Genomic DNA, 12,561 nt, shown 5'->3' on the forward strand with positions numbered 1-12,561 from the left:
GCCATTAGGCAACAGCTTTTTTTTGTAGCATTCTTGATCATTTTAAAGTTTACAATGTACTGTGTATACTTACCTAAAAGTCATACCTGTGGTCTTGACAATAATAAATTTTTCATATAATATTTTTCCATGTAATATTCAACCTAATTTTTAAGGGATCACAATCAAAAATATAATTCTGGGGATGTTACTGTTTAACTACGTAAATAAGTGAATAAATGCTCCATGTTTAATATGATTGTATTGTCCATTGTTTATAATCTTTCATAATTAAACAAATGTTAGATAGCTTAATATGAATTCTTTATTGTTGGTTTGAGCTTTATTCCATTGTGACAGTCTATTTTAGATTTCATTTGGTACCTCTCAAAAACATCACTGGTGTAAAAGTCAATCTCGTTACTCCAGCCAGTAAAGATTAGTCTCATACGTTAGACTTTTACATGAATATATGCAGTATATAGTGGCAAACAGATGTTGGGTATGTCAGTGTATAAATAATTTTCTAAAAGGATATTATTTGGTAGAAAGGAAGAGGTATCATTTTTAAGTGCAACATCAGTTCACTATGAAGGAAAAACATGGTGTGGGCTTTTCAGTCTATTTGACAGCAGTGTTGCAAATAAGACATGTACTTACTGGCCACTGACATGTCCTTGATGATTGGCCTGCCCTCTCCTGGTCAGTATTTTAATTCTTAATGCTGCTGTTTAATAAGGCAGAAAGTTGTCAGTAAATGCTGTAAGCTCCAAACCTTTTGATTAAAAACGATTACAGTTCTTGTATTAGCTGTGGTGTTTGCAGGAGCATAGGAACCAGAGTAGTCAAGTAGCTCCTCAAGACTTCAACCAATTAGTGATATTACAGCAGCTCTCATTGATGCTGCTGTCCCTGTTTAAACCACACAATAAATATATTTTTATATATTTGCTGAGTCACCTCCAACTGAATGTCAAATTAGTAAGCTTCAGTACAGCCAAGGCCATTAGAAGATCTGTTTGTGTAAATAGACACGAGGCCTTCTTTATCTGGCAGCATTTAGCCATTTTTAAGCTATTCATTCACTTGATCATGGAATGAGGCCAGAATTTCTTGGGCATTATTGTTGTCCTTGAGAACTTGGTGATGGGTCTCCTTCTTAAATAGCTGCAGTTCATATAGTAAAGGTTGCTCCCATAGTAATGTTAGGCAGGGAGCTCCAGAAGTTTCACGCAAAGAAGGTATGACTGCCTATGGTTTGATGTTGGGCTGAAGTGTATCTAGAGGCTGGCAATACTAATAGCAAATGTGGTCTAACTGTTCACTTTAGATAATTTGTTTCTGAAATGTCAATCCTACTGCCATAGTGAGAACTATCCTGAGTCAAGAGTAAAGGAGGAAATTCCAAGCCTGTCCAGCTTGTAATTTCTTTGAAACAAACTTTGGAATGTCATTAAAGTTTTCCATTTTAAATTCCAAGATATCTGGAAGATGTTGAGCTTGACACTCCCTTTCTATTGACTGGATAATATCATTTTTCAATGTTTGTGCATTATGATTTGTCATGAGCTGTTCAAGTGGCCTGGATCCTTGGGAAGTGGATGATATCAAAGAAACCATATGCGGTGAGGTGCTAAAATGCAGGTATTTAATTTTTGAGGATCTGCTGACGCTATGGGTTTAAAAGTGCACTTAGTCTTATTCGCATGACATCTAGGAATCTGAAGCTTGGCTATGGTCGTTTCAAGGATCCCTGGAAATATTGGAATCTCATTTGATCAGTGCCCGACAGAGATGCTGCTGACAGTGCTTCTTAGCCTTATCTAGATAATTGATCAAGATAGATATGTTCCTGTCAGTAATTTTGGCTAGGTTGCCGGTGTTCTGTTCTTCCAACTCCCGGCCCATTGTAAGTAAATGAACAAATACTGGCAATGTCTTCAAATCTGTGAATATAGATCTACAGCAGAAAAGGAGGCCATTCAGTCCATTGCACACATGCTGTACTGTGTAGCATTTTTTGCATTCTGGTCACTTCAACTCTAGTTTGGATGACTAGCATGTTTAATTGAAGGAGGGCAGATGATAGCTTCATGAGAAGCATTAATACTTCAAAGAGGCCTTAATTAATGTATAATATACTGTCAAAAGAAAATTCTGGGAACAAAACTTGTCATAAACAGTAGACACCATAAGTTGTAATAACTGCTCAGTGAAGAATATTGAAAGCATAGAAAAGCACTGAAGGAATTAACTTTTGCAGAAAAATTAGATGCAACTGTCTTTCTAGTAGATCTTCCCAATTAAAATCAAATGTCAACTTGTAACGCTTGTGCAAGTTTAATTTTATAATAGTAGTAAGTACTTTGCATTGATTAGTTATTTGTTCTGTAATCCAAGCTAGGTAAATGGAAGGAAATTAGCCACAATAATAAGTGACATAACAGTTCAAGGGATGGAATAAGAGTTCTCGCTCCTATCATTGTTTTTATTGGAAGAAGCTTTAAGGCATAATCCAGTGACTGTCAGAAAGGTACAGTAAAATCTAAACAATTACATTTACATTATGTTATATCAATCATCCTGGTTCATATACCAATATAGTCTTTGTTAGAACAAAGAGAAGCTCCACAAGGAGGTTTGGCTGATCTAGAAGTTTACCACTTTAAAAAGAAAGGGGAAAAACCCATGCATACAGTAATCACACACCTAAAGTTGAGTGAGATATATATTATGAAATATCAATTTTTATCAAAAAGTGGGAAGTTACACCATCACTTGTATTGTTTCCTTGAGATTTTTGTTCTGGAATTCTTAATGAATAATTGCTGTGTTTTGCATTGAAGGCAGTATAGCGAATATTTACTAGATTGGTTCTTGTTGTGAGAGGGTTGTTCTACTTTTTGAGACTGAGTAGATTGGGCCTATACTCTGAAACTTAGAAAAATGTTCCAGAAACATACAGGATCCCAAAGTGACTTGACAGGGTAGCCACTGAGAAATTATTTCCACCCACGGAGTCTTGGGGTATGGTACCAACCACTTCAGACTAAGGGGAAATATTTCACTCAACGTTGTGAGTCATCAGAATTATCCACATTAGAGGTTTGTAAATGCTCTAACATTGAATATATTTAAGGCCATGATATAATCAGGCTTTTGGTATTTCTTGGGAATTCGAGGATATGGAAAGCCACAGGACAGTGGTTTGAGGCTGAGAATCAGCTGCAATTACATTGAATAGCCTGTAGGGGCTTATCTACTCATTGGTTCAGAAGAACGTAAGAAATAGTGCTGGCTGTTGTATGCATTTTCTTCTTTCAAGTGTTTAGATATAATGAAGGCAAGTTGGAATTGAAAACAAATTTCATTCCAGCTCGTGACTAGAACTGATTTGAACATCAAAAATGGGTCTGAATGTCAAACCCAAAATGATCAATAAAGAAAAATCCAAATACGATTTTACTGAGCCTCCAACTCCTGTAGATGCAGTCATGAACTTAACATCAAATTACATGTTTTGCCTCAATGCGTGCTAGGACAAAGCAATCATCAAGTTGTTTTGAGGGTTGAACTGATTGCAAATTACTGTATAATTTCACTTTATTGTAATTGACCTTTTGTGCAAGTGCCCCAAAGAATAATTCCTTGTGATCTTTTGGCTCCAAAGTGATAACTAAAAATAATTGCTCCTAAACAAACTAAATTTATAATTGCTACTGTCTGGTATTTTGACAGGGTATTGAGATTGATGTAAACTTGGACTAATGGAGCTCTTCAACAACTATTGGGTTTGAGCACGCTAGGTCTCAGGTGATTTCCAGTGTTGCTTCACACCATTATTTACAAGGTTATATTTTGAAACTAGAAAACAGGTCATTTGGAATTTTTCCAAATTGCTTATCATCTATTAGTCGAAAGGGAAAGATGTGGTCAGATTTGTTCTTGACTTCAACATTTGCTGAATTTTTTAAAAATTTGAATCTGAAAAATTTTTGTTGTTCCAAATTTCCAACTTTTTTACATCTTTAAGATGTTTAGCAATAGCTACATTTGTTAGTTGTTGCAGTTTCTGCAGGGATATTTGGGATTCTAACAGTGCACAGAATTTTTAAAAATCATTTTGTTTGGGTTTGACCGTATGTTATTCTACTTGCCAGCTTTAAATTGTTTGTTTTAATATTCTGTTTTATGAGTACTGGTTTAGAAGAAATAGTTGATAAAGCATACTTGTTTCTTGGGTGACAAGCAGTCCTGCAAGATTTCAGATGCACACACCTTGGTATCTTTGGAATACTTATCTAGATAATCTCCTTTTGTAACTTGATGTCAAAAATAATTTTGTTTTTAAAATGTTTCTTTTGATGTTTTTGTTAAAATGACTTGTGTTTGTCAGGACAGAATGTATTTGTTCCCATTACTGCCCATGACCATCATGTTTTGTATGTAAGAGGTGGGTCTCATCTTTTGAATGTAGATCCCAATTTGCATATTTAACAGTAGGCCTGTGCAAGTTTTTTTAAAAGTCACATATTCTCACACACTTTCCCAGAATTTAAATGTGACATTCTCTCACATACAAAGAATAGACAAAGATAATGCATTTTTACAGAATGTAATTATCTGAGTCTTGTTATGACTTATGGTCTGCCATGTGGCAGGCCTGGTTTTCTTGAATTGACTTTTACTATCTAAAGTCAAAGTGAGGGTCTTATAAAACAAAGGATTCTCAGTAGGCTGTGCAGATTCTTGCAGCTGAATTTCCATGAAGTTAATTCTTAAGTGAACTTAACTAGAGCAAGCTATGTACTGTGTCTGCTTCATGTCTCACAGCTTGTTTCTAAGTCTGATTTCCAGACTCTTTTAATTGACGGTTTTGGTGTTTCTAACTGCAAACAGCTTCTAGTTGTTCTCTTTAAGCAGACTGTGAAAACATGGCTGCCTCCTTATGTGACTTTTTCTACCAGTGCAAAGTTGTTTCCTAATGGAGGACTGGTATTCATCGTCATTTTACAGAATGTGTTATAATTTAATAGCTTTTTAAAAAAAATCCACTTAGCATTTAGATTGGGGAACAAACGAAGATACAATCAAAGGTTGATGATATTCATTCACTTTCATTACCCATAAATTACTTTTTGACCTTGCCTTTTTACAGGATGAAGTAAGGAGGTTGTCAATCTGGAAGTAATGTAATCTTTTTGTGTTGGTCCATCCTTTAAATAAAGAGATGAAAACCCCAGATGGTTATGAATGCCACTATTTGATTAGATATTCACTTGAGATGTGGTACTGTAAATAAAAACAAAGTTGTTCCTTATATCTGGTGACTTTATGACTAGCCTTCAGATCAAGCTTGAAGACCAGTTTAGTTTTAAAAATTCTTGAATTGGATTGAGAGTATTATTGGAATCAGTTGCACACTGCAGAAGCTCAGCAGGACTGTTTAAAATTAAAATACTGATGATAGCTATAAAATGAAGAAGCCCATAACTTAGAGAGTTCAGGGGTTGATAGGGAAGAAAGGGAGTGTCACATGATTGGAATAGTAGGAATGTGGAAACAAAATATTACAGAAGTGTAGTGTTTTAATACTCTATTACCTACTGAATTGCAAAATATAGTTTCCAATCCCTTTATTATGCATCAAAATCTATTTTTTTGTATTCTTTCAGAGAATATGAATGTCACAGACTAGGGTATTTATTATCCATCCACAATTGCACCTTGGAAAGGTAGTTGTGAGTTAGATTCTTGAACTGTTGCAGACCATGGGAACAGGTAGCAACAATGCATTTAGGAAGGGAGTTCCAGAAATTTTGATCCAGAAAAGAATGGCAGTATAGTTCCAAGCTAGGATAATATATAGCTTACATCTGCTGCCCTTGTTCTTCTGGGTAAAAAAAGCACTTGAAAATACTTTATTTACTTCCAGTTTCTTGGATTTCTTGCATGCAAATCTTTGGTCTTTCTACTCAAAAGTCTCTGCAAGTACAATCAAGTGTCGTGTCATTGATCTAAAGTAGCTTCTAAATCTTGTTTCTGCCTTTTTGTGGTGTATAGTTGACATAAATTCAATACTTCTCCTCAGCAAAGTTGAAATTAGGAGCTTTACCAATGAGAGATCATGGGTGTGAGCTTGCCCTGTCACTGTTATGCTTTGTCATGCACTGTTTACGTTGTATTTTGGTGAGCATTCACCAGAATAGAGCACAAACTGGCTCCTGGAAATTTACCTTAACAATGTATGCAGTTATTGTACATGTTAGAGTCAATGTTTGCTGTAAATGAACAGAGTTGCTGTCACCAAATATTACTGAGCCTTTTTTTGCAGAATTAAATAAATTATGAATAAGCATTTATAATGAGATTCATAATCTTATATTGAACTTATTCATTTTTTTCAAACAGCTCAGCCAATGGACAAATACATATTTGGAACTTAAAGACCCACAGAGCAGATAAAGTGTTGGAAAGCCACAACAAACAGTCTGTTTTATGGATTCATACTTTGCAAGGGAGGAATGGTCTCATCAGGTAAATTCTGTACTAGAAACTGATCCTTCTCAGTAGGAAACAGGTGTACAAATGTAGAAATAAGCTAGATAGGGTGGTTGAAATTCCTGAGAACCAGAAGCCATGCATCCTGTAAGGCAGAGTGAGTTTGATCAACACTGAATAAGATGGGCTATTTCCCCTGGAGTGTCGGAGGCAGAGGGGTTTATAGAAGTTTATAAAATCATGAGGGGCATGGATAGTGTGAATAGCCAAGATCTTTTCCCTGGAGTATGGGAGTCTAAAGCTAGAGGGCATTGTTTCTGTAGTTAAGTATTTGGTCTGTGTGTGTTGTTTTTCTGTAGATGCTAGTTTGAAGTTCTCCATTAACTGTTGTTCTACTGCGACATCTAGGAATGGGAGTCTTGTCGTTCTCCTTTTTTTGTGAATTTTATGCCAGTAAGAATATTGTTGACGGTGTTGTAGGTTTCCTTTAATTTGTTCCGTTTTGTAAACACGAATGTGTCATCCACACAGTGGATCCAAAGTTTGGGTTGGATAGTTGGGAGGGCTGTTTGTTCGAGTCTCTGCACTACTGCTTCTGGTAGGGACTCTGATATTGATGATCCCGTAGGTGTTCCATTGATTTATTTATGGGTCTCTGCTTTTGAATATGAAGTTCAATAACATTCAAAAACAAGAGCTGCAAACAAATCAATAGAACACCCATGGGATCACCAACCTCAGGGCTCCTAGCAGAAGCAGTAGTGCAGAGACTCAAACAATAGCCCTCCCAACTATCCAACCCAAACTTTGGGTCCACTACTTGGATGACACCTTCATGTTTACAAAACGGAACAAATTAGAGAAAACCTATAATACCGTCGACAATATCTTTACTGGCATAAAATTCACAAAAGAGGAGAATAACAATAACAACAGACTCCCATTCTTAGGTGTCACAATAGAACAAATAGTTAATGGAGAACTTCAAACCAGCATCTCCAGAAAAACAACACACACATACCAAATACTTAACTACAGAAACAATCATCCCAACACCCACAAATGGAGCTGCATCAGGACATTATTTCAATGAGCCACAAGTCACTGCAGCACCCAGGAATTACAAACAGCCAGAGAAACATGCCTATACGGTGTATTCAGGATGAACGGGTATCCAATAAACACAGTCCACCGATTTCTCAACAACAAACACCAGCAAGCAGACACAATGCACACACAAACTCTAGCCACGTTACCTTACATCAAAGACAGCTCTGAAATGACTTCCACGCTACTCAGACCCTTTGGTATCATGGTAGCCCATAAACCTACTAACACACTTAAACAGCGGCTGATGAACTTAAATGATTCTCTACGAACAACCAGCAAAACAATTGTCATTTACAAAATACCATGCAAGGACTGTAACAAACACTACATCAGTCAAACAGGCAGAAAACTAGCCACCAGGATACATGAACACCAACCAGCCACCAAAAGACATGACCTAGTATCACTGGTATAATTACATAACAGACGTGTAAGGACACGACTTTGACTAAGACAATACATCCATCGTCGGACAAGCTAAACAGACATGCACAGGAATTTCTAGAGGTCTGACATTCTAAATGGAACTCCATCATTAAACACATTGATTTGGATCCCATCTATTATCTGCTGAGAAAAAGAACTGGAAATGATATCACCCACCTTAAGAAACCAAGACACATAAATAGAAAATGGAACATAACACCATCACTTCACCAGAGCTCACTGATGATGTTACGCAGTAGGGTGACAAAACGTCTGAAAACAAACCTTCCAGCTCAGCAAGCAAACTTACAACCTCAACCTCAACCTGAACTACAAATCTTCTCAAAAATCAGGCCTAAATTAATTTAGGATATCTGGTCGACATGGCTGAATTGGACTGAAGGGCTGTCCAGCATGGAACCAGATCCTATTGCTGTAAGGTTCACTCAAAATAACACTATTATTCAGAGCATGTTGAGGTGGACTAAGTTTCTGTTGATGCTCTGAGATAAGCCAACTCAGTAAAGCATGGAATCAAATTTGGGATCTACCTGGCATAATTGATAAACTCACTGAGCTACCATAGGACCGTTTGCAACACTGAGAGATAGAGGTCATTTCATTGGGCTGGTTAACCAGAGGCACAGGCTAATGCTTAGGGAATATGGGTTTGAACCCCACTTCAACATCTGGTTAAATTAATTGTAGTTTGCTAGTGATTGTGATTGTCCTAACTATCAATGATTGCTGTAAAAACCTATCTGATTCATCAATGTCCTTTAGGGAAGGAAATCTGCCATCCTTATCGGATCTGCCTACATGTGACTCCAATACACAGCAATACATTTTAAGCTTAACAACATTATGAATGGTCAAGTTAGTCAGTCTGTTCAAGGGCAGATTGTGATGGGAAACAAATGCTGGTCTTGTCAGTGATGCTTGAATCCCTGTTAGAATTTTAAAAGATTAACAGAAGAAAAGAAATTAATTTAAAAGAGCTAAATTAGGTAAGTGAGGGATAAAACGCTCACTTAATGTTTTATTGTGTTGCTTTGTTATAGAGATTTGGTGAAAACTCTAAATCTAACAAAGTTTTATCGTTACATTATAAACTAAATGACATAAGATATCTCAGATATCCATTGTAGATTGTCTTTTATAGAACCAGGTAGTTCTGTGGCTCATGCTAAGACAACTGATCTCCTGTTATAGGATAAGCATTGTTATTCAACTTGTTGTCTCTTGATTAAGGAGGAAAAATATATAATGATATTTCTGTTCTATTTCACTGTCAACTCCTGCCAGAAGTGTGTGTATTTGTACTGTAGAAGGTGTACACATGTTAAGGGATAGGATTAGGTTCAGTTGTATTGAGCAAGTATTTTGCTGATGCTCTTAATAATGCTCCAACTGCCTGAGTCCTTTATTCACCTCTGCTTAGCTTTGGCATACTGACCATCCTCTGATTGACTACTGTTCTCTGTGCTATTCATACTGTCCAACGTAAAGCTTTTGGATCTTATAGTATTTGTCCCTCTTTGGAGAAATGTTCAACATATGCTTGAGAACTACCCATGACTGAAATCAGAAGCTTGCACTGAATAAGGACTTGCAGATGTAGGTCTTGGTGCCACCCGACTTTGATGCTTTATGTCCACAGCATCCTTGAAAGTGGCTGTAGAGTAAAACTTGCACTTATGGCTCTTGATTAATACTCACTTGGGGTTTAAGTTTACGCATGGAAAATGTTTTCTTGGAACACTCAAGAACCACTGGCACCCATGGAATCAACACAGCTTGAATCATTAGTTTTGGAGAGAAGGGACAAATGTTATTCCAAGCCATTGGATACTTTGATGAGTTAGAGTTGTTTAAAAGAAAATTCTCAAACATTTAAATCATTATCACTTAAATGCTTGAATGTTAAAATCGTTGCAAACAAAGAAAGCTTTATTACTAACATTGATCTTGTCTAGTCACGCCCTGTGTAATGTAACCCATATGCCTCTAAGTCTATTTACAACCTCTGATCTGTACATCCTTGCTTACTACGATCTGCCTGTACTGTTCATAAACAAAGTATTTCGCTGTACATCGGTACATAGAACATTACAGCGCAGTACAGGCCCTTCTGCCCTCAATGTTGCGCCAACAGTCATACCAATCTGAAGCCCATCTAATCTACACTATTCCATGTACGTCCATGTGTTTGTCCAATGACGACTTAAATGCACTTAAAGTTGGCGAATCTACTACTGTTGCAGGCAAAGCATTCCATACCCTTACTACTCTCTGAGTAAATAAACTACCTCTGACATCTGTCCTATATCTATCACCCCTCAATTTAAAGCTATGCCCCCTCGTGCTTGCCGTCACCATACTTGGAAAAAGGGTCTCCCTGTCCACCTATCTAACCCTCTGATTATCTTATATGTTTCTATTAAGTCACCTCTCAACCTTCTTCTCTCCAACAAAAACAGCCTCAAGTCCCTCAGCCTTTCCTCGTAAGACCTCCCCTCCATACCAGGCAACATCCTAGTAAATCTCCTCTGCACCCTTTCCAAAGCTTCCACATCCTTCTTATAATGTGGTGACCAGAATTGTACACTATACTCCAAGTGCGGCAGCACCAGAGTTTTGTACAGCTGTAGCATAACCTCATGGTTCCGGAACTTGATCCCTCTATTAATAAAGCTAAAACACTGTATGCCTTCTTAACGACTCTGTCAACCTGGGTGGAAACTTTCAAGGATCTGTGTACCTGGACACCAAGATCTCTCTGCTCATCTACACTACCAAGAATCTTACCATTAGCCCAGTACTTTGCATTCCAGTTACTCCGACCAAAGTGAACCACCTCACACTTGTCCACATTAAACTCCATTTGCCACCTCTCAGCCCAGCTCTGCAGCTTATCGATGTCTCTCTGTAACCTACAACATCCGTCGTCACTATCCACAACTCCACCGACCTTAGTGTCCTCTGCAAATTTACTAAACCACCCTTTTACGCCCTCATCCAGGTTATTTATAAAAATGATGAACAGCAATGGAGCCAACACCGACCCTTGCGGTACACCACTAGTAATGGACTCCAGGATGAACATTTCCCATCAACCACCATCCTCTGTCTTCTTTCAGCAAGCCAATTAATGATCCAAATTGCTATATCTCCCACAATCCCATTCCTCCACATTTTGTATAATAGCCTACTGTGGGGAACCTTATCAAACGCTTTGCTGAAATCCATATATACTACATCAACCGGTTTACTCTCATCTACCTGTCTGGTCACCTTCTCAAAGAACTCAATAAGGTTTGTGAGGCACAACCTACCCTTCACAAAACCGTGCTGACTATCCCTAATCAAGTTATTCTTTTCTAGATGATTATAAATCCTATCTCTTATAACCTTTTCCAACACTTTACCAACAACTGAAGTAAGGCTCACTGGTCTATAGTTACCAGGGTTGTCTCTACTCCCCTTCTTGAACAGGGGAACCACATTTGCTATCCTCCAGTCTTCTGGCACTATTCCTGTAGACAATGATGATTTAAAGCTCAATGTCAAAGGCTCGGCAATCTCCTCCCTGGCTTCCCGGGGGATCCTAGGATAAATCCCTTCCGGCCCAGGGGAATTATCTATTTTCACACTCTGCAGGAATTCTAATACTTCTTCCTTGTGAACCTCAATCCCGCCTAGTCTAGTAGCCTGTATCTCCGTATTCTCCCGAACAACATTGTCATTTTCTAGAGTGAATACTGTCGAAAAATATTCATTTAGTGCTTCCCCTATCTCCTCTGACTCCACACACAACTTCCCACTACTATCCTTGATTGGCCCTAATCTAACATAAGCCTTCTTCTTCCCCTTGACCAGAGATTCCACTTCCTTCGTAAACCACGGCTCCCGCACTCTACAGCATCCTCCCTGCCTGACAGGTACATGCATATCTAGAACACTCAGGAACCTTTCCTTGAATAAGCTCCACATTTCTAATGTGCCCATCCCCTGCAGTTTCCTTCCCCATCCTATGCTTCTAAAGTCTTGCCTAATCGTATTGTAATTGCCTTTCCCCCAGCTGTAACTCTTGCCCAGTGGTATACACCTATCCCTTTCTATCACTAAAGTAAACATAACAGAATTGTGATTGCTATCACCAAAGTGCTCACCGACTTCCAAGTCTAACACCTGGCTGGGCTCGTTACCCAGTACCAAATCTAATGTGGCTTCGCCCCTTGTTGGCCTGTCTACATAAGGGCTTATGCTCGAAACGTCGAATTCTCTATTCCTGAGATGCTGCCTAACCTGCTGTGCTTTGACCAGCAACACATTTGCAGCTGTCTACATACTGTGTCAGGAAGCCCGCCTGCACACACTGGAGAAAAACTGACCCATCTGCAGTACTCGTACTGTAGTGTTCCCAGTCAATATTTGGAAAGTTGAAGTCCCCCCACGACAACTATCCTGTCTCTCTCACTCCTATTGAGAATCATCTTTGCTATCCTTTCCTCTCCAGCTCTGGAACTATTCGGAGGCCTATAG

At 38.2% G+C, this 12,561-nt stretch overlaps 1 protein-coding gene across 4 annotated transcripts in view; it reads left to right on the forward strand.

The window, feature by feature from the left end:
* The window catches only part of gnb1l (guanine nucleotide binding protein (G protein), beta polypeptide 1-like), a 38,071-nt gene that overhangs the window by 12,076 nt on the left and 13,434 nt on the right, over positions 1-12,561 (forward strand). For all 4 annotated transcript variants that reach the window (XM_060843432.1, XM_060843437.1, XM_060843433.1 and 1 more), the window contains exon 3: positions 6,391-6,516. In XM_060843432.1, the coding sequence (XP_060699415.1) occupies positions 6,391-6,516 (126 nt within the window). The remainder of the gene's footprint in view (positions 1-6,390; positions 6,517-12,561) is intronic.

Source organism: Hemiscyllium ocellatum, chromosome 24, assembly GCF_020745735.1.
Source record: "Hemiscyllium ocellatum isolate sHemOce1 chromosome 24, sHemOce1.pat.X.cur, whole genome shotgun sequence".
NCBI lineage: Eukaryota > Metazoa > Chordata > Chondrichthyes > Orectolobiformes > Hemiscylliidae > Hemiscyllium > Hemiscyllium ocellatum.